Source organism: Cebidichthys violaceus, unplaced genomic scaffold, assembly GCF_023349555.1.
Source record: "Cebidichthys violaceus isolate CVI_PGR_0920_01 unplaced genomic scaffold, fCebVio1.0.p SCAF_1, whole genome shotgun sequence".
In the NCBI taxonomy this organism is placed as follows: domain Eukaryota; kingdom Metazoa; phylum Chordata; class Actinopteri; order Perciformes; family Stichaeidae; genus Cebidichthys; species Cebidichthys violaceus.
In genome coordinates this window covers 12,841,395-12,864,104 of record NW_027176262.1, presented here as the reverse complement: position 1 = coordinate 12,864,104, position 22,710 = coordinate 12,841,395, and the positions used below count along the sequence as shown (strand labels likewise).

At 43.0% G+C, this 22,710-nt stretch overlaps 1 protein-coding gene across 1 annotated transcript in view; it reads left to right on the top strand.

The window, feature by feature from the left end:
* Positions 1-2,508: 2,508 nt before the first annotated feature.
* npas1 (neuronal PAS domain protein 1) overlaps positions 2,509-22,710 on the top strand; it is a 36,587-nt gene continuing 16,385 nt past the window's right edge. The window contains exons 1-4 of the mRNA XM_068711241.1: positions 2,509-2,757; positions 3,020-3,187; positions 12,693-12,860; positions 14,392-14,630. Coding sequence (XP_068567342.1) covers positions 12,766-12,860; positions 14,392-14,630 — 334 coding nt within the window. The 5' untranslated portion in view covers positions 2,509-2,757; positions 3,020-3,187; positions 12,693-12,765. The remainder of the gene's footprint in view (positions 2,758-3,019; positions 3,188-12,692; positions 12,861-14,391; positions 14,631-22,710) is intronic.

Below are 22,710 nucleotides of genomic sequence, written 5' to 3'. Positions count from 1 at the left end.
CCTTTTGTTGCCGGCCGCCCGTTCACTAACGTGCAGCGAGCCGCTCGGCCAGTTTCCGCTGGCAAGACAGCCAACCAAAGGAGCACATTTCCCCCCCCCCCCCTCCTCTGTCACCCCTCTCCCCTCCTTTCCACAATGTTAAGCCCATTTTTAGCTTGACATAATCTGAAATGGTACTTAAGTGAATTTATGTCTACCTCAGTGCATTAACTTCTGCTATTTCCTCCTTTATGTTGCTGTTTTTTTGTAGTGGGTGCAGCGACTGGAGGGAGCAAGAGGGAGGGAGAGATTTGAAACTCAGACCACGGAGTAGACAGCCTATCAGTATTCAGTAGAGAAAGTGAGTGATGGAGGGAGAGAGAGAGACGGAGAGAGAGAGAGAGAAAGGAGGAGGGGGTGATGTATCAATATTCTGAGTAGTGTTTGAGGGCAAGGGGAACGAACAGAGGAGAGGGGGAAGGGGGGAGGGAGGTAGATTGGTGGGAGAGAGAGTACTTGAGTGAGTCTCTGAGTGTGATTATTTGTTCACGTATACACTGTGTGTGTGTGTGTGTGTGTGTGTGTGTGCGTGCGTGCGTGCGTGCGTGCGTGTGTGTGTGTGTGTCTGTGTCTGCGCTCGTGAGTGTATGTGGTTGTGGGTCTGAGCACATGTTGACTATAGGTTGTACATACAGTCAGCGGCAGTGATGTAACTAAATACATTTACTCAAGCATTGTACTCTAGTACAATTTTGAGGTACTTGTACTTTACTTGAGTATTTCCATTCAGTGTAAAGGCAGAATCATTTTTCAAACGTTTGATAGCAGAACCAATGTTAAATGTGTTTGATCATTTATGTGATACTACCCTCCTTCACTAAGAGAGGTCAAGGTGTTTTTGATTCTCAAGTAAGAGCAGCACCCTTTTTCAAATTTTTTCCCCAAAATTATCCAAAGTATCCAAAGTTTCCAATCAAGAGGACCAATCAGACTTCATTAAAGGCTTCAACTCGTGTATTTGGATTACTAAATGTTTCAGGTGTGTTTGCAACAAGCAGTGGGACATTTTGTGGTCACATCAAAATGACTGCATGTGGGCCCCGTTTCCAAAAAGCATCTAAGACCTTAGCCTATTGACATACAATAGGACTAAAATTGTCTTAGCCTTAAAGGTGCCCTGTGGAGTTTTTTTGTGAACAAACAAAAGTTGTGTCTTCGTTCAGTGTCATTCAACAAAATGCACTGTGTGTATCTAGGAGCTCAGACAAATGTGTTGAAAAAGCATCTCCTCCCTCATAAAAGACAAAGCAGATTAAAAAAAATGTGGTACATACACCTGTAGATTAGCATAATAGTGTGAAACCATACGCACACAGGGGTGTGTACCGTGTCATCCCTGTGTGCGTGCATGTGCATGGACGAGACAAACAAAATCATAGAAAAAAGCTCCGTAGCGCTATAGAGGTCAAAAGCTCCACAGGGGACCTTAAAGGTGCTTTTGAGAAAAAGGAGCACTGTTTTTAGTTGCTAGAACGGTACATTTATTAAGTGATTAAAGGCCAACCAGTGGTGTTGGTTATGGATCCTGTAGGTCCAGTAACATTGAAGTTCTGAGTGGTCCACTGTCACCACTGCTGTTTTCACCGGCAATCAGGCCGATAACCGGAGTAATGATTTCTTTCTTTTTTTGCCCCAGAAGCAAAGGCAAAAGTAGTGTGACATTGTTCTATATTGTGGATGGATGGGTCAATAAACTGTATGACTATGACACAAAAGCCCAACAGTCACATCCTGTTCCCTACTGGTAGCCAACATTGCTTTTTTTTTTCATCAATCTTTCTATAAATCCTTTCTTAACCAAGCAGCTGTTGTACCTAAATCTAACCAATCCTTAACAATAGTTGTGGCAGCATTGGTTGATGTGGATGCAAGAACTGTAATTTCCATCTTTTATGGATGAATGAATTTAACCTTGAACAGATCTAACAGTTTTAGGTTGACTGACTAACGATATCAGGCTTCTGATAAGGGCATCAGATATATGAGTCATTTTGGAGGACAAACAAATGTTGAGTTTTCCATTTCATTTGCTGGACAAAAATATGATATCCAAAATGTAAAATATGAACTTTTTATGATTAAAACTTGTATTTGCTTAGCGGAAATCTCAAGGAATTAATGTAAGTCAATGTGAATCCCTCCTTAGTGACAAAAACAAGTTTCTGTGTGTGTGTGTGCGGCACAGGAGTCACAGTTTACAATACGTGTGGATGTGATGGAATCTCCCACTTGTTTCAGTCATCCCTTCTCTCTCTCTGTCTCTCTCTCTCTCTTACTCTGACTGCTAATCAGCATTTGAAAGGCAGCTTTGACAGTGAGAAAGAAAGTGAGGGGGGCACAGGGAGGTGGGGGTAAACGAAAGCATGAGACACAGCGAGTTAGGGAGCGAGAGCCAGAGAGAGAGACTTAGGAGAGGGGCTGTACAAGCATGCCTTTTATATTTACTAGTGACTGAGAGAGAGGGAGAGAGGGAGCAGCTGAAGGCAGAGACAACTGGTGTGCACGGCTTTCCCAAGAGGAAATGAAAAGAAAGAAGCTCAGCGAGGAGAGTGAATGAGTGAGCGCGAGAGAGGAAGGGTGGGAGGGAGCATGCCGGCTGGAGAGAGGGAGAGAGAGAGAGACGTAGTGAGGGAGAGAGAGCGAAAAAGAGATTCTCACACTGGCTGTGTCCTAATCCGAGTCCATCTCCAAGAAGCAGCGGAGCAGAGTGTTGGTGAAGTGAGTCTGAGAGCCAAGGAGAGCTGCATCAGCTAGCTCCATTCACACACACACACACACACACACACACACACAAACACACCTACACACACTCTTTCTTGCTCTCCCTCTCTCTCACACACACACACACACACTTTTGCAACGGGAGTCCACGATGTGTCCGACTGCACGGACACGGCTTTTGTGAAAGTGAGCGGATTGACGCTGCCCCCATCCCAGCCCCCTTGGCTCACACACACAGTGTTTGTTTGCTGTGTTTAAGCTCGAGGTGCCGGTGGAGGTGGTGTGGTGGGGGGCCACCGCCAGGGCAGGGCAGGGGCTCCGGAGAGGAAAAGAAGAAGGAGAAGAAGAAGAAGAAGAAGAAGAGGAGGAGGGAGACAAAGTGGATCAGATCAACAGCAGCAGACTGAACGCAGGAAATGCCCGTCAGGTGAGTAGATAATGGATCTAACAACTTACGGTCAACACACACACGCACATGCATGAGTGTACACACACTTTCTCACTCTCTTGCTTGATTTTTCTCACACACGAGCTGGACGATTGCATATGAACGCACAGTTACAAAGTTGTTACCTTTTATGACATCTTTTGTTGTTTGTTTAAAACGATGTGTCAATCTATTGTTTTATCTTTTAAAAAAATCTCGATGAAGGTGAAATCAGGTGGAAGATAAATTTACACCTGAAGTTGTTTTTCTCTTTATCTGAGATCAAATATCAGCATGTATGCAGCGGTGATAACTTTTTGCTGAGTCTAATTAAGGACAGAACAGAAATAATTTGCATTCATCCCATATTTTACTAAATTGGCACATTAGAAATAAGTCCAAAGTTGATATATAAAATGAAATAAGTCATTTTTTATTCAATAAATTATGAAATGAGAATAAAAGAAAGATAAGTTTTGTTTTAAAATCAACCTTTCCTCTTCTTACTGAGGTTTCTTTTATTACTTTGTGACAGCATGTTTGAATATACATTTGATAACAATATATCTATAAGCATATAGATTTATAATATATTAGAAATTATTAATGATGTCTCATTTGATCGGGTAATTAAACTAAACGTTTGCTCTTCCTTGAATGCACCATTATTGCTTTCACACCAAGTTCTTGAAAAAACATTTTCACTGCAAATTTCCAATGTTTGCTTTTTTAGATAAGCCAAATAATTATGTACGTTTATTTTCTGTGCCTTACCGCAATAATAACGGCCCAACACTTTCTGATAAATTGTGTGTGCATGTGTGGTGGAGTTTGAGATATAGGGGCAGAGAGAGAGAGAGAGCGTTTGCATGTCCGTTTCCACCTGCAGAGGCAGAATTGGTCACAGTTTACTGGCTTAGTAACATTCGGTGCCTTCAGGGTGTTTGCAGCAGGTGGTCCAAATTGGCAGAGTGACTGTGACAAACGCACAGTGTTCACTGCTGCTGTAAAGTAAATAACAACATCAAACCATCACATGGTGATTTCAGGTTGTCAGGTTTTTTTATTTCTCTTTTCAGAATGTGCAGTGATTGTGGTCGTATGGGCTTGTCACTTGAAATAAAAGTCAGAATAGTTATTTCACAAAGGCCAAATGTGTGTGAACGCATGGCATGTGTGCAGATGCAAAGGTATTTGTATGATTTCCTTTAACATTCCCTATTTGCTTGTGTGAGTCTGTGGCTGTTCATATGTAGATATTTGTGTTTCACACCACCTGAATGTTTCTCTAAAATCTGTGCTATAAATTCTGCTGTGTTTCGTACACCGGCGGCAGCATCATTTACACACACACACACACACACACACACACCTGCTGAGATAGCTGGCGCTTCAGATAAATTCAAACCAAATAACTACCTACGGTACAGAGTCTCTCTTTCAGGTGTCAAAGTGTTTCTGTTAGTGAAAAAAGGTTGCTGTCCATACTTTTTTTGTAATTCAGCAGTTTGTACTAACTTACTAAAAACCTTTTTTGGAACCTTTTTGTAGATTATTTTAATTTCTACATTAGTACTTTACCCAATAAGGATCGGATACAGCAGCAACGTACTTATGTAGCAACACTGACACAAAAACAGGGTCAGACTGTGTCATCTAATGGCCGTGGTACAGTTTATACCCAGCCCACTGAGCCACTAAGCCTCTCTATCCGTTTCAGTTCTCGCATGTGCAGGGCGCTTTGGTCGTGACCCACGTTTAGGCCTTTTTTATTAGACCCAGACGTTTCTTCTTTGGCTTTTGGGTTTAAGGAGCTGCGGTTCATGCCAGCATGCGACTGTGTGACAGTTCCTGACTTGGATCGCTTTGTGAAAGTAAGAATGTCGGAGACAAAGTGCCCCGTTTGAAGACCGCAGATGAAACAAAGTTGAAATGAATTTACAGTAATAAAATGTAGTCTGAGCTGTTGCTCTACGAGCAGGCAGACACTTTTATTTTACTGGCCATCAAAGATGAGCGCTGATGTGTGTTTGTGATTATGCCGTGAGGTTAACATCTGGTTTTCTGTTTGCTTTATTTTCTGAATTCATTTTGCATGAATCATGATCACATGAGGGGATAACTTAATATCAGTAATATAAAAATGTATCTTGGTTGGCAGAAAAAAGCAGACAGTCACTTTCCGTGACTCATTGACAAGTTCTCAGGTAGACAGACACCTCACCGCTCCCTCCCTTGCTCTTTCTTTTCCTCTCTTGATATTTTTGTCTCTCTCTGTTGCTCTCTTACGCACACACTAAGGTGGTCAGTGTCTGGTGTGTTGACAGACAGCCGCTCACACACGTCTTGCTCTCGCCGTGTGTGTGTGTGTGTGTGTGTGTGTGTGTGTGTGTGTGTGTGTGTGTGTGTGTGTGTTAGGAACGTTGACAGACAGTGTGTGGGTCTGTGACAGAGGGTGTCAGCGCGGTGTCAGGGAGATGTGTTTAGTGTCACACTCTGCTGACCTGATCTCCGGTCGGACTGTCCACTCCGGCCCCGCTGTGGCTCCTTACATAACCCCCGCTGTCATTCACATGTCGGCCTGAAGGGATCCACCAAGCTGCGCGCACAGGCTCACGCTCACACACACACACACACACACACACACACACACACACACACACACACGTGCAGTTACGTGCACACAATGTATAGTCATCCACACTCAAAGTCACATTCGCCTCTAAAATCGAACGTCAGATCAGGTGCAAAACTCTCAAGTCTTTCTTCTCTCTTGTTCTTCAATTTAAGCCGTGACACAAAGAAGTTGATAAATGAACAATATATCTGGAAATGTTCAAACAAAGTGTCAAGCTCCGAGCAGTGTGTGGGAATATAGTATGAGGCCAGTGGGTATCCTGGTTTCCCCAGTGTGCTGCAAGACACCTACACAACTTGTGCAACTCTTATCAACAGTTTGACTCTGCCCTGAACTCTGACATTTGCACCATGCTAATTGATGTGTCTGTATTAGCATGTGGACATCTCTGTGCTGGTGTGCTTTCAAGTCCTGCTATTCAGTACACACACTGGTGTGTGTGTGTGCGTGTGTGTGTGTGTGTGTGTGTGTGTGTGTGTGTGCGTGTGTGTGTGTGTGAATGTGTTGGAGAGAGTGAGTGACCCTGTGTGCTGTTCTTTGGCCTGTGGAGGTCAGTGCTGATGTGGTCTCTGCCTGCGGGAGTGGATTCACCATCCTCTGCCTTATAGAACCGGCATCCACTTAGCTGACTCTTCCAGAGTCAGAGAAGTTTCTTTCTACCTTTTTTCGGTTTGTTCACCATTAACTTTTACAATTTTGGGAACACTGTATATGAATATTATCAGCATTCTCCTTACAGTACATGGAAGTGCTCAAAACAAGAAGCTTTTATCTTTGACTTTCCTGTAAGTCCCGCTTTAGTCACTTCAGCCGAGCCTTACACGCAGGTCAGGGTATTTAACCCCAGAATAGATTGCAGCTATTATTTTGAATTTTTCTTTAAAGCAGATATCATGAGCGTTGTGGATGGTTAACTTCATGATGGACTCAACATTTTATGCATTTCCTTTTAGTGCTATTTAGATTCTCAACTTATTTGAGATGTTTTGCACTATTTTTTATTTAGACATTTAAGTTGCTCTGGTGAACCATTTACATTTTTAGCTCTTACAGTTGCTCCTGCGTCTCTTTATGCCCTGCTAGGGAAAACTAACCCCAGAATGCACTGTGTTACTTCTGTTGCAGGGTTAATGCATTTAAGATTTAATATTTTTCACATTAATTTATTATAGCATATTAATTTCACATACGTGTCTATTTTACCTAGATTATTTTGTGACGAGACCACGCTACTCCTATAAACTCCAAAAAAGGCACATTGTTGCTGAAAATGGCAGTTTATGGGATAAAGTCTGCACCCTTTGTCAAGTTATTACACTTGTTGTACTGCTTAAATCTTGTTCATTACTTTCAATATTGAGCGAGGAATGACATTGAGCGTATTTGAGAAAAATCACTGGAGAGCAATCTTGAGAGATTAAGCAGTTTTTCTGGTAAATATTGTAAATATATGGGATTCTGTACGCTCATACTTTCAACTTCATATTTTATACAGCGCAGGTGAAGTGGAGTATTTCTTCATGTATACTCAGGCTGCGGTAGATGGTAATTATGACAGGCATGGATTGGATTCTGCGTAGCTCCCCGCCCGTGAGGAGTGGACATCAAAGCAACGCTCACCAAAGCCCTCTGTAATAAAAGAGGAGGAGGAGAAAGATATTGATTACCAAGGGTGAACATTAGCAAATCTCTTTCTCTCTCCTTTTTTCATCTATGTCTTCATCCGTCCATCATTTCTCTCTCTCTCTCTCTCTTTTGCCATCTGATTTGCCTCGCTCCGCATCAACTTATGCTCTCTCCCTCCCCCATCCGCCCACCATCCACCCCTCTCCCCCTCTCTAATCATTTATTTATCGCTAATCTCTTTATTCCTTATTCTTCCAGTTTAGGGATGGTCCACACTGTGACTGTCCGATGCTGGTTCGCTCACACAGGCTGTTATCACCATTCCTTTACACCCTTCCCGAACCCTCCTCTTCCTCCTCATCACCGCGGAGATACCTGGGGGCGGGCGGGGTCACTCTGGTCCAATCTACCGCTGTATTGATTCCATTAGATAATTAATGACCCAGGCAGGGGCCATAGAGGAGCAAAGAGGGGGTTAGGAAAGATGGGGGGGTGAGAAAGATGGGAGAAGCGAAGGGGGGGGGGGGGGGGGACGCTAAGGCCCTTGAGAGTTGGAGAGAACCTTGGGTTGGGAATGATCCAGAGTTGTCAAGGTCAACCACAGCCAGCGCTCCGATACGGACGCAGAATGCCGAGCGAGTCAGAATATGGAATACTGATAGAGAGGGGGGGGGGGATCTTCATGTCCAGCAGCTGTCGATTGATCAGCGGCTGAAAAATTGTACATTAAAAAGTCTTTTGACTTCCAAATCCTGAGGTCCAACCAGGGCCGTAATGCATGATAAGTAGTTTTCAGCCCTCCAACCAGAATACCAAACTTCATCTCCCCAGACGCTCCAGACACTCATTTACAACTACTCAACAACATGAAAGGCAAGATAGAAAACTAGCTACATCAAATATTCTGTTCATGTTATTTCCAACCATGTTTTCTACATCTTCCATGATATTGAACGCTCTCTGTTTGATCAAATATTATTCACAGCAATATCTTACATCGCTGTTGTATGTGTACTCCACTTTTACCTTTAGATAGAGTAAAGACGGGTGGGGGTTGGAAGAAGAGAAGAGAGCTGTCAAAATCACTATGATTTTTATTTGGGAAACACTGAAAAATGACCAGAATTCCTGCTATACACAGTGTTTATATGAGTTGGAAACTGATGCCAGCTTTTTTAGTATCCTTTTTAATGCCAGAACCAAACTAGGGTCCTGTTTCACAATGGTGCAATTATGATAAGTGAGCACTGCTTAAAGGCACAATGCAAATGGTGACAAGGTCATTCTGTGGAATTTATCCAGATCTCAGGAGAAGGCTCTTGCATGCTCATGTATGTCCCTCGGGCCAAATTTTAGATAATTTCCTCTTCCGTTAATTTTGACAATTGTCACGAATCAAACTAAACAAACCTAATACTTGTGACACATACAATATAAGATATATATATATATATATACATATATATATACATATATATATATATATATATATATATATATATATATATGTATATATATATATATATATATATATATGTATATATATATGTATATATATATATATATATATGTATATATATATATATCAAATGTATTTTTTCACTTTCTTAACAGAAATAATAAGAGACTTATGAATGTTTTTCTTAAGATGAGGTTCTTACATCTTTTCTTTTGTAATCTAATTCTAGTAATTTATCAAAAATTATAAAAATCCCCATAAGTGGAACTAGTCTGTCCCTCCCTCAGTTGCACAGTCTTGGTCCTGCTCGCCACCTTTACATGATCGCAGTGTGTATGTTGTCTCCTGTGGGCTATGAGAGCTCCTCTGCCTCCACATTCCCAGTCTTGGCCAGCCTCTGTATCAGGCCCCAGGGGTTGGGGAGATGAGGCATAAAACAACCATATCTCTACCTAGGGGAGCTGGCGGCATGGTGGTGAGGCTATTGTCTGTCTGCGTGCTGTTTGACTTAAATGTGTTCATTTGCCTGATGCCCCTGACTCCCTACGGAGAGGGGCGGCTCTGGGAGAGGAGGGGCACGCTAACGAACCTCTGACAGCTGGAGGCCCTAATTAAACGTCCCTGCTGAAAATAAACAGAGCGGGCGCCAAGCAAGCAGCCAGACAAAAAACGCACGGCAAACAGCGGCTGTGAACGCTCGCCGCAGTGCCCTCCGCTCTGTTGCTGTTGAGACCGTGCCAAGAGAGCATGGCTCTATAGGGTAGGGGTCTGAAACACACACACATATACACCACACTTATGAATATGTAGCACTGCAGCAACATATTGCGAACACCTGCGGTCACACTTGATACAGGTTGATCTCTACAGCTGTGGGTGCAGTACATTTTTTCCCTCAGTGCTCTCAGAAGTCACACTTTCCTTTTCTGTATATTTCCCACTGTGCCATCACAGAATAAGTCGACTCAGCTCTATTGAGCGGATTGTTTCACACTCTGTCTAGATGACATTCAGCCTGTTGTGCTGCTAGCTAGCCGGAGCATTAGCAGTCAAAGTGGCGGGGTCCATTTGGGTGAGTGCATTAATGGGCCGCCCAACCTGCGACAAGGTTATGAGGTTGATTGAATAATTACTGTGGAGGCCCCTGTCCATTACGCCCCCTGTGTCTGCCCAGATAGAGAACGACGCAGAGAGAGATGGAGCGATAGTTCGAGACAGAAAGATGGAGGGAGAGATTAGATAAGCACAGATAGGGTCAATTAAGAGATAAACATTCAGGTATGGGATGGAAAAAGGCTGTGCATGTGTGTGTTTGGGCAGGGAAAATTGAAGAGTAAATTGTTTCCTGCCTGTGTCTCCTTTTGATCCCTCCGTCCTACTGTACGCAGCCTAATTTGGCATGTAGCGCATTTATCCTGGTCAGATAGAGGAGGTGACAAAGGTGAAGTTGTTAGACAGAGGTGAGCTGCCCTCTCCTCGACCCGGTCTTCTCTTCACCATACTCTCTGAAAAGAGGACTGTCAATGTTGCTGGCTGCAAGCTTGAGAGGAAAAAATATAGGTTTCTTATAGATGAATGAAGCCTAGCCACACACATAAGCCTTGGACAAAAAATTATGTGACTGTAAGGGCCCTCGTAAAAGGTTAAATCTTGGGCTGGAATATTAGACAGATTGATAAAGTCTCTTCCTGACTTAAATACAATTTGTATGGCAAATCAGTTTTAAAGTCAATTCTCTGAATCCCATCGAATAGAACTTTAAAGAGCTACCAACAACCAAATATATCTAATCACACAACGACAGTTCAATCCAACAGCCTCGAAACATAAATGAGTCATACTGTTATTAATCATGCACTGATGTATTTTTGCAAAAAAATTCTATTTTTTATTGTGACATAGATTTTACATTATACATCACCCAGCCCAAGTTATCTCCTAGTGTAGTTCACGGTAAATACAAGTTCTCTACGTTTAGCAGCCATTGCTCTCTATGGATGGCGACAAAGATCGGTCGGTCGGACGGTTAGTCACTTTGCTCTAGACGGAAGCATCTATTGCCATGAAATGTAGTACCGATATCCATCCCCTGACTTTTCCTGTAGTGCCATCATCCGGTCAAAACTTTGGTTTATGATCAAATACTTCTAAAATTACATTCCCATCAGCCTCAGCTGCATTTTGTGTGTATGTTTCATTTTCAAATATGAACATGTTAACAAGCTAAACTAAGATGGTGAACATGGTAAATATACCATGTCATACCATGCATTAATACCTGCTAAGCATTAGCACGTTAGCATTGTCATTGTGAGCATATTAGCATGCAGACATTAGCATTTAGGTCAAAGTGCTGCTGTGAATTTGAAGTACAGCGTCACAGAGCCGCTAGCATAGCTGTAGACTTATTGTTTAGTGAGCATTGAGCTTTGAGTACACTTTTTGAAGCTCCAGTAATGCATGCATTCTGATCAAACATTGCATGGTGGAAGGAAATATTTGGAGGTAAACATTCACACTATACCTCACTCCTCAGTTGAGGCCAGTCTTTTAGACCATTTAGCAATAGAAAGCATACATTTCTAAACGTAAGTGAATGACCCAATGTCCACTTTCAACAACTATTCTGTCTGTGTTTAATCCCTCATGGTCTCTGCTGCTTTTGAAATTGATCCAAGAATTTCTCATGCATACATTTAATGTTGACTGTTTTAGCCCAGATTTGTGAAATGATATCTGCCAAACCTGCCCAGCTTCTGCTGACCCTTCTTAGCCAAGGTCAGCATAGCCATGCTCAAACTCGAGACATAATCCATTTTCTACTGCCCCGGCAAAGCTCTACTGACTTGATTGTGCTGACCCAGCCGGGCCAAAGAAAGAGAGAGTTTCAGAGTGAGAGGCAGTAAGAGAGAGGGAGAGGGCATCTCAGGCCCAAGGGCATGACACCGCGGTGCTCGGGGCCACACGAGCCCTTTAAATGTCAACACAGCACAGAGGGGAGGGAGGGGAGGAAAACGGGTGAGGAGCGGCGCTCTGTTTGAGGACAGAGAGGAATATTGGCAACTTTAACTTCCACTGCAGGAGGGTAGTGTTGGAGACTGGCAGAAGGCGGCATTAGATGGGGAGTAGACAGTGGACAGCATGTGCTTCATCTTCGGAGATGTTTTCTTTAAACTCCAGTCGCAGACAAGTTTGAATAATCTCTCAGGGACGAAGGGAGACATTTGATCTGTGATTTTTCAGCTTAATTGTGACCTCAAAGGAGGCTCAGTGTTTTGTCTTATGTCTATTACCTTGGGAACAGTCTCTGACCTTTATGTGAGGAAGTACAGTACCTAATTGCTCTCTCTCTCTCTCAACCTCACCACCTTCTATTTTTTTTTCTTTCCCTCTCTCTCTGATAGATGAAGTAAGAATGGGTTTCCATCCAAGCATTTTAATGCAAATTGCATTCTTTCAAATTAAAAGTGTTGAATGGAAACTGCAAATGGAGATATTATGTCATCATTTCCTTTATTAAAAAAGGCTTTGTGCTCACTCCAAGCTCCAAGCTATTTCGTTGAAAAATACATTATGCAATATATTGTGATGGAAACACGTTTGCTTATTAAAGAATCAAAGGCTCCCTAAAACGTGTTAAATTTGAAATCCCCAAAAAGATGCTGTCCCCTGTAAACGTTTAGGTAGTTCATAACTATTTGATTACGAATATTGGTGAACTATACTTCCTTGACTTCCTTAACTGACTATTTTTTTCTTTATGCTCCTTCGTGGATCTCCAGGTCTGAGTCTGTCACATCCTCAACCAATCAGAGCCTTCGTTAACAGCGGCGTTGGCACGTGATTGGGAGAAGGATGGCAACCATGCCGTTTGTCAGCGAGGGGAAGTGTGTGAGTGTGGAGTGGGATTTCCTACAAGGACTACTGGCCAAGCCACCCACCCTTCCCTGGTGAGACACACACACACACACACACACACACACACACACACACACACACACACACACACACACACACACACACACACAGGCCGATACTGTATAAGCCTGCGTGCATGCCCATGAATTAATCTCTGCAAGGTGAAATCCATGCATTAACACCCTTGCACACACTGACAGCCTGAAGAAGAATTTCCTATCAATGAAACACAATCCAGAAGACATAAGTCTGATCTCTTCAGTGCTACATATAACCTGCATTGTTGCTCACCTGCCAATCCTGTCAGAGCTGTGAATCCCCTCCCCTTAGTGGGAGATTAAGTAAATTTGGCTGGAATTATTAATGGGCAGTCATTTAAAGGCGGATATAAAAACTAAGCAGAATCAATGTGTGTGTATTGATTGTTCTCGGTGGCTGGGGTCGAGGCAGTATAATAATGAGATGTTACAGAGGGCTGGCAGCATGAGTCCACACACACACACACACACGCACAAACACACACTGTTTTCACTTGTTCGAGAATAGCAGGGAGAAATACAACGACTGGGTCAGCTGATTAAGATATAAACATATGTACACACACGATGCACAGCTCATTTCTTTGTTCTGTTCTTTCTTTCGTTCACACATGCACACACACACACACACGCACATGCATACACACACACCACTGGTGGTCTTTCTTAGGATGAGAATCAACAATACAGACACGAGGGAGAAAGGCGGATTCTTCTTTCTCTTCTAGCGCTCTCTCTATCTCTCTATCTCTCTCTTTCTCACTCTCTCACTCTCTCTCACACACACACACACACACACACACACACACACACACACACACACACACACACAAACACACTTTATTCCAGCACAGCACCGACACAAATTGTGAAGTGGCTGTGACAACATAATTCCACCACTCAGGCCCCATTGAAGAGAGTCAATACCCAATCAGAGAGACAGGCTACCTGAGCCCCGGCCCCCCTCTGTCACTCTGCCCCTCCCTCTCCTATTGATCCCTCAATCACGGCTTCAGCTCACTAGCCCGGGACCAGATGAGAGAGAGGGAGAGAGGGAGAGAGGGAGGGAGGGCGAGAGCGAGGGGTTGGAGGGAGGAAGGGAGGAGAAGTGAGAGATACGAAGCGAGACACTGTGTGTGTGTGCTCACATATGGATTGTGGAGCAAATGGCATTATTAGGACTCTGCTCTGCCAGATAGAAGACGGGAGTTTGTCTGTAATTACCAGGCCAATCTGCAAGAGATGGGTCAGAAGGGAGATTGTTTTACTTGAATTGCAGGAGCCATTACCATTATATGTACTGTATTTATGAAATTACTTTTCTAGATTGATGCTCAGGTCATTTATACAGAGCATGAATCAATCAACAGGTGGTCAGTAAATGGCCATTGTATGACACACCTTACCTGTTTCTCCCACCACAGTGCTGATCCAGAATATTTCTCTGGCCTTCTCTTCTTTTTCTCTCCTCCCTGTGTTTATCTATGTCTTCCATTAATACCCCCTCCCCTTGTTCACCTCTCAGTCTCCAGAACCTGCGTAAAGAGAAGTCTCGCAATGCGGCTCGTTCACGGCGGGGGAAGGAGAATTTTGAGTTCTTTGAGCTGGCCAAGATGCTGCCTCTGCCCGGAGCCATCACCAGCCAGCTGGACAAGGCCTCAGTCATCCGGCTGACCATCAGCTACCTGCACATGCGCACCTTTGCTAGCCAAGGAGACCCGCCCTGGAGCCCTCTGAGGGAGGGAGACAGCAACTGCAGAAAAGGTGAGAAAAAGGGAAAGAAACAGTAAAGAAATACTGTTAAGCAAACTGCTTTGGTTCACTAAAGTTCACTGTATATGAAATAGATTTTGATTGCATTTGTAATATTGCCTTTTTAGAACCAAACCAAGGGATGTAGCAACTTCTAAAACTAGGTGTGTTCAGACAGAACATGAAGCAAATTCTTGCATTGCATCATTAGCACAGTTTTGACCACTGGACCATTTGTGTTTTATTGCCCTAAACAGACAATTTACCAACTGTATGTTAGCTGTAAGGTAGCTAGCCACGAACGCACTGACCGTGTCTGACTGAGTGAGCCTGCGTGTTTGTGTTCCACTCAGCCTCTTACTGCCAAAATCACTGCTTCTCCCTCCAGTCTTTATTCTTCTTCATCTTGTCTCTGTACGTTTATGAAATATACATATAAAGCCTCGGGATACACTGCAAGTTTTCACTGGAGTTACAACTACTTGCACACACTTGTCTTTGCGTCAATCAATCGCATCTTTCCAATGACTTTGTATGCAAACACGCCACCACTATAATTTGATTTGATTTGCATTCTGTCTGAACACCCATTCAGTAGGAAACACAGTTATAACTACTATTGAAGACACTGAGGTCATGTCCTCATTACTCCCTCTGAGAATCTTTGTGTTGGGTAATTCAATTTCTGTGAATAATTGCATAGAATATTAAAATCCAAATAATACAAGCCTTTTATTGTCTGCTCAAACTTCTCTTGGGGTGGGGGAGATATGGACTCAGTTTTAAAAATCCTGCTTACAGCCCTTGTAGGAAATATTTTGTATAACTTGTTCAATATATACATTTTTCATGGACTTTGACAATGGCAGCATGCAAGTATGCAGAGGTAAATGAAACATGGTTGAAGGATAATTTCTAAACTAAGGAAGCTTGTAAGAAAAAATACACAGCAGAGATAAATCTGCTGATGTTTGTTGTCAATGGACAGAAACCGCTGAAACTCATGCACCCATCTCACATATCTCTTCCAATCAAAAGCAATCCTCAGCCGCCCGATCCAAGTCCATTTACTCCCGCTCACAGAGTCACCCCACGCCACAAAAAATCCAGTCCTCTATTGACGACCGTAATTACTTGTGCTGTGTGTGTGACACACAACACATATGTTCATTCTGAGGCCTGTAAACGTACATGTGCATATATTCATAAAGACTTTCCATAGGCTGGTGTGAGTTTGAATGTGTGAGATAGATGTTACAGAAAGAGGGAGGAAACTATTGGTGTGATTTGTAATTACAGAAATTAACTATATAACGAGGACAGTGTAATTATACAGCCTGTCTAATTGCTACTATTACTGAGGGGAAATGATGCAGCTACCGTACAATTAGAGGTGTGTGTTTGTGTGTGCGTCTGAGTGTGTTCATGCCTGTTCTTGTCGAATTTGAGGTAATGTGAGCAAAAAACAGTCATGTTAATAGCATGTTTTGTGTGACTGAGTGGGACTTGCTTTCACACAATATGTACTACACATACCTGATAAGACACAATGGTCTTAATAGTATAATAAGTTGGGCTGAGTATAAATAGTGGTGCCAGTGCAATACCAGAGGAAGTGTGTTAAAAAGTCGGGGTGTAGAGTTTGAAAGACATGGTATTTACCAGACAGGGATTCTCTAAAGGAAAGACGCTGCATTATGGGAAACGTGAAAGCGAGCCAGCATACACAATACCAGGACCCTGAAACTGAATCAGCTAAATGGAATTCAGCCAACATTCATTTAATTTACACCTGTGCTTTTCCTACTGACATGACATGTCAAAATGTCTAACATGAAAAAGTTGTATCGGCATTCATTGTCACTTGTTTTTGTACTGAATCATTTTGTGCACATTGATCAAGTAAGGGACATAGATTTTTGGTATGCCAATTGCAGAAATTAAGACTCTTACTGTACACAATTAGTAGGTAGCATGGACCCGAGACACATAATCTTATTAGGTTCATGGTCTTAATTTTTTCAGATTTAACAGTTTCCAATTTTCAGTGCTACATACTGTTTTCAGTGTATACTTTTACTAACTATTGAGCTTAGATACCCAACCATACATATCTGACTAAAAGTATCCCACTCAGAGATCTCATATTTTATAATACTGACTTGGTGAGTCCAGTCTTTGGCCACAGTATCACAAATATTATTATGGGTGAATCCATTGGGATCCATTGATAGCTAACCAGCCACGCAGCGCGGCACAATGTGACTGTCTGAGTGATATCCATGCACTATCACACTTACGCGCAGCCGTGGCCTTGACTGAGCTCTACGCGTAGTGAATTGTTTTGCCTCGGTGTTCGAGGCTTTTGTTTGGCCTTGATAGAAAATACTTGTTTAGAAAAGTAGGTGTGCAGTAGCCGTGCTGTCCTGTGCATGAGCTGGAAGTGTGGTAAAAAGACAAATGCGAGATATGCTGCTTACACTACAATGAGAGCACTTCTCCTACAAATGTGAACCATAACTGTAAATATATAGAATCCTGCAGCAGCTACGCGAAGGTCATAGAAAATTGCGAGGCGCTGGAAAAACACAACGAATCGCATGTCAGCGACGAACGGTATTACAGTCTGAATTATCTTGAACAATTCTTCCAATAGGTCGGGATCTGATATCTTGAGTATTTTATTAAATGTTTGGAGATTTTTACAAGCAAGTCACACAGTCTCAGCGGGGCCAGGGCTGAAAATGCGATGGTAATTTGGACATCAGTTTGAACAAGTCTACCCACAATGCATTGGCAGGGTTTTAAGTGTGATGCATGACTTTAATTCCGTTAGTGGAATGTGGTCAGAGATCCAGCTGAAAGGGAGAGGAGGACAGAGTGGAGGGGAGGGGACAAATGTAGAAGGAATAAAAAGAGAAAGAGGAGAGGAGTGTGGGGAGAGAGGGGGTAAAGGGTGGGTGAGTTGCATTCCTCTACTCTCCCTCTTGTCCGAGGGTTTTTGGACGGGTGAGGGCCAGCAGAGAGGGAAGGAAGGTGGAGGCGAGGAGAGGGATGGAGGGAAGGGGAGGGGCCGATGTGGCTTTTGTCTGCTTCCCACGTTTCAAAGCCAGTCTTGAAAAATGAATAGACAGAGGAAAATCAATTGCATGACCTTCACAGAGAGAACGAGAGAGAGATTGAGAGAGCAGGAGAGGGGGAAAAGAAGGAGGAGAGAGACCGATTATGGAAGGAGGGAGCAAACGAAAAGGAAAAGGCTGAAGGGAGGAAAAGTAAAATGACCCATGATATTCATTCCCATTCCCATTTGTGTGTGTGTGTGTGTTTGCGTGTGTGTGTTTGTACCTATTTGCACAGCGCATTGAAGGACTAAACCCTTTTTATTTGTAATCATTTATTTTTCAAAACCTCTCTCTATTGAGCAAATTTTGCTTTGGGGTACAGTTTTTCCCTTCCTTTTTAAATGTCCCGTTAAAGGATTATTCCCGTTTATTTTACCCAGAGCCTTATTTTCTATTGGTTGTGATAAGATTGTACTCACTCCACTAATTGCAGAGATCTCATTGGACAGGAAAAAAAAGGTGTGCACACAACCAAGCTAAGTACAGAAGGTCAAACATGATTCTGAAGTTCAGTCTGTTCAGTGTGATGGATGTTAATGTCGTGAGTTTTGGTAATAACTTTAACGTTTGCCCATATCTTCTTCACGCCCAACTGTGATGTCACTGTGTACTGACACACCCTGGAGTACGCTTCCATATCACTTGCATAAATCTTCTCTCCGCGAGTCTGTAGCACCTCAACCTTCAACAGGTGCAATATGGCAACTGGAGAACCCCTCAGTCTTTTACAAGGTACAGTACAATGACAATTCACTGCCAGCAACAGGGCCAGCTCAAGTGTTTTACTGTCTCTGTTAGTGAGGTCAAACACACCTCTCTCCTCCCCAGCGTTGGTGACATTGACTTTCATTCCACCTCCACTCGCTCCCTCTCTTTCTCGTCTCCTTTCTTTCATTGCCTCTTTTTCCATCGTCTCCCTTCCGTCTCCCCACCTCTTTGCGTTCTCCCTACATCTGCCTCCCCTCTAATTCACGGCGTTTAAAGCAGCCGGGGCTTTTAAGGGAAGTTAATTGCACTCAAATTATGTTCGACCGCAAAAGGAGTGAGGGAGAGATGCAGAGATAGAGGAGAGATAGAGAGAAGGAGGGAGGGATGGATGTCAGAGTGAGAAGATAATTGCGCCAGAGAGGGACGCTACGATTAGGGTCACTCTTTTTCTCTCTGTCTGTCGAACAGCCGAAACGTCACATTTGGATGGTCGTAAACAACTTGGCAGGTGATCAGGCTCTTGTTTTGAAAGGGTGAAACTATGGCAGCAGAGCCAAACTTGAGAGACAAAGACGGATAAGAAGATGGAGAGAGGGAGCTACGTAGAAGGAAAGAGGGGTTCACTGCGTCTGTTATCTGTTTGGTTCCCATGGTAACACCCTAACCTGGTTTAAAAGGTTGACACTGTGGGGGTGGAGAGAAGGACGATGTGCATGTATATGGTCATGTGCATGGAGGTAGGGGGATGTTTAGGTGTCTGTGCGTGTGCGGCCATTACTCATGGACTTAACTGGGACTAAATTATGTATTAGACAGAGGTATAATGAAAATCATTCAAATTAAATTTCTATCTTTTCTTCTCATGGAGTGCTGGGGAGACCCCGAGAACTGACCTGCAAGTCAGACTATAATTAACGTGTCCGATCGTGGCCCGGCCCATTCTATCTCCTATTCCCACAATGAAATTAAACCTTGCAGCAGAGTCCTGGGAAGCTAATGAAACGGGAGTGTGACAGAAAGGAGCGATCAAAAACCCCAGGGTCTGCATCCAGGTCTGTTCACTAGCACAATCAAATTACATGCCTGGACAGAAGCAAAAGTACAAAAGATGAATGTATATTCACATAAATCATTTAAAAGGATAATTCCAGTTAATTTCAACTTGGTTGTTATTTTCTTGTTTTGCCCACTATGTCTATGATAACATTGAAGTCACCAAAGTAACTAGAAAGGTGCACTCAATAGTGTGTCTGCAACGAGCCCTGCTGTATTGTGTGATTGAATAAATACAACCCACAATTGGTTAACCACCCTGTCTAGGCACTCATGGGCTGTAAGGAAAAATACACTTTATTCAGACTCAAAAACAAGCGGCAATGTATGCAGGCAATCGGCTCGAAATCGTTATGTTATATATATATATAATGTTTTATATATATATATATATATATATATACATTTCATTCAATCTTGCCAAAAAAATCTAATTTAAACTCAGCTGAGTTGCGGCGATGTACTCAGCAGTCTGTGTACGGGTAGTTATGTTAGCTGTTGGCTGACAGACAAACACACCGTCCAGAAAACTAAGACAGGGCACTCAGCTGTGTTATCACTAGCGCACTCTACCAACCGGGGGACGGTTAATAGTAGGGAGTGAGGAGCAGGCAGTCAATGACAGTATAAAACATTGAAAGGTGTTTTGAGAAAGTGAGTCTCAGCAACCTCGAGAGGTCTTTGAGTATGCAGCCATAACTGGCCACCCAAGATATTATGCAGTTTACTGCAGCAAAATGCGAGATTAGCCATGGACACTCACTCACTCACAGACACACGCAAACAAGCAACCGATTGCATGATCCTCATGGCGGGGATAATTGCTGAGATCTGGGAACATGGCAACAATGCTGCAACACAGTAAGATGAGTCATCAGACAGGATATAAACAACAAGTTTAGCCTGATTACCTAAAAACCCGGAAGGTTGGTGATAAATGCTTATTGCCCAGTAGTCACCGGTACAAAGTACTTTCTTTTAGTACTGCCACTTTCTATTGAATGTAGGTACACATGGTCTATTTTCTAGGTTTTGGTCAAAATAGGTTTGATATCTGCGTAAACTGAGAGGCAAAAATGTAAAACTGTAATGTAGTTCAACTGCTGAAAAAGACCTTAGATTTCCACTAGTGCTTTCAAAATCCTCTGTCTGTACAGTAAGTGGTCTTTTCAGAGCCCAGCAGGTAGTGGGGGTAATTTTTGCAATTGACTCACATGACTATTAGATGAAAGTATTACATGATTGAATTAGGAAATAATCCAAATCACATTTTTTTACCCTCAAATTAAAGCAACCTTGTGGATTTTTTGCCCAGAAGGCAGCAAAGAAGAAAACTGTAAGCTACCAAACATGGATGCTAACAATGCACAACTTTATTCATAAAATTGTCTTTGCACATTGTTTATGAGGAGGGACATACATTCAACACTTACAGATACACCCAACATATTTTGGTGAGATTCATGCCCCCATTTTTAATGCACTGCTTGTTGCATAAGAAAACAGTTTTAACTACGATAAGAGCGGGAGGTCACATTTGAAGCGAGACGTAAAGTGTGATGGGACAGTTTTGGCAATCATTTTATTAGGTGTTTTCTCTTCCAAATAAGTCGGCTACATTGGGTGTTATCATTACCAACATTTTGGCTGCATGCATTTGCAGTTTTAACTACAAAACAAGTTGGAAATATATAATCCGGCTACACTGTCGGTTTGTTAAAATCTGTCTGATCATCTGACTGCTCGTGTTTCTTGACGTTGTATCGATGTCGCTGCATTCGCAGATCTCTTTAGTTAACCCTGTGAGGACAATGTTGTTATTCCAGATAGGAATAAGGGCAAAAAATACAGAAATAATATAATTTTCCTTTTTGTTCAATTATATATTTTTTACACACTTAATCAATTTATGATTAGAATTGATCATATTTAAGGAACAAACGGAATCATGCAAGGCCCTCACACACACACCCATATATACATAGAAGTAAGGGTTCACAGCACCACTACAGAAGGATCTTTGTTCTCAGGGTGAGATACGAACACCGCTGTGAGACTCTCTCTCTTCACATGTGCACACGTTTGTGCATGCGTCCACACAACCACACACACACCAGGTCCAGTGTTTTGGTTTCCTGGCTGCCCTATTGTAACCTGGCAGTCTTTAATAAATGGTCCTCTGTGTATTTGTGTGTGCATGTGTGTGTGTGTGTGTGTGTGTGTGTGTGTAGACTCATCCGTCAGCCCTCCTGGCCTCATGTCACATCCAGCGTTTCCTTCGCCACGCTGACACTACTCAGCACTACTGATCGCCCGCCATCACCTTCACTCCTCTGGGGATCTCTGGCATGAAACTCAAGACACACACGCACACTCCATGTATTTTTTTCAATTGTTAGGCATGCACAAACTAACATCACAGTGTGTGTGTGTGTGTGTGTGTGTGTGTGTGTGTGTGTGTGTGTGTGTGTGTGTGTGTGTGTGTGTCTGTGGGTGTGTGCCTGTGTGCATTTGTTTTAGAGTCATTCTCATATGGTCATGATGGGGGTTGCTTCCTTTAGACTCCCAGCGCTGCAGCTCCATCGCAGCCCCACAAGGGAGCCTGATAGGCAGGCAGAGAGCAAGCTGGGCTCCCCATCCCCCTCGCAGTGACTGGCTAGGCTGAAGGGTCCCAGCACCAGACCCCCTTTCATAGCCCTGAATGGACTTGCCTTATTTATATTCACACTCTGTCACACAGGGGGACCCCAATCTCACAATGCCACTGTGGCTTTGTCCGGAAACTCTGTATTTATGTGTGTGTGAGTTTATGTGTGCGTGCGCGGGTATTTGTGTTGTTTAATCGGAGGGCATGTTGCCGCTGTGTAGTCTGTGCATGAGAATTCATTGCTGTGTGTATTCCTGAAGTGTGTGTATGTGTGTGTGTGTGTCTATAGCTCTAATGGAATGCCTCCATCCTCTATTCACCGAACCCACATCACAAGCAGGCAGCTGTGCGATATATATATGTGTGTGTGATTGTATATATGTGTGTGTGTGTATGTGTGTGTGTGTGTGTGTGTGTGTGTGTGTGTGTGTGTGTTCCGACCCTCCCTCTGTGTTCAGTTGTAACCCAGAGCAGCGCTTTCATTTTCCTGTCATAACGTGTATTGATTTCCCTCAGCCTTGCAGCGACACACACACACACACACACACACACACACACACAC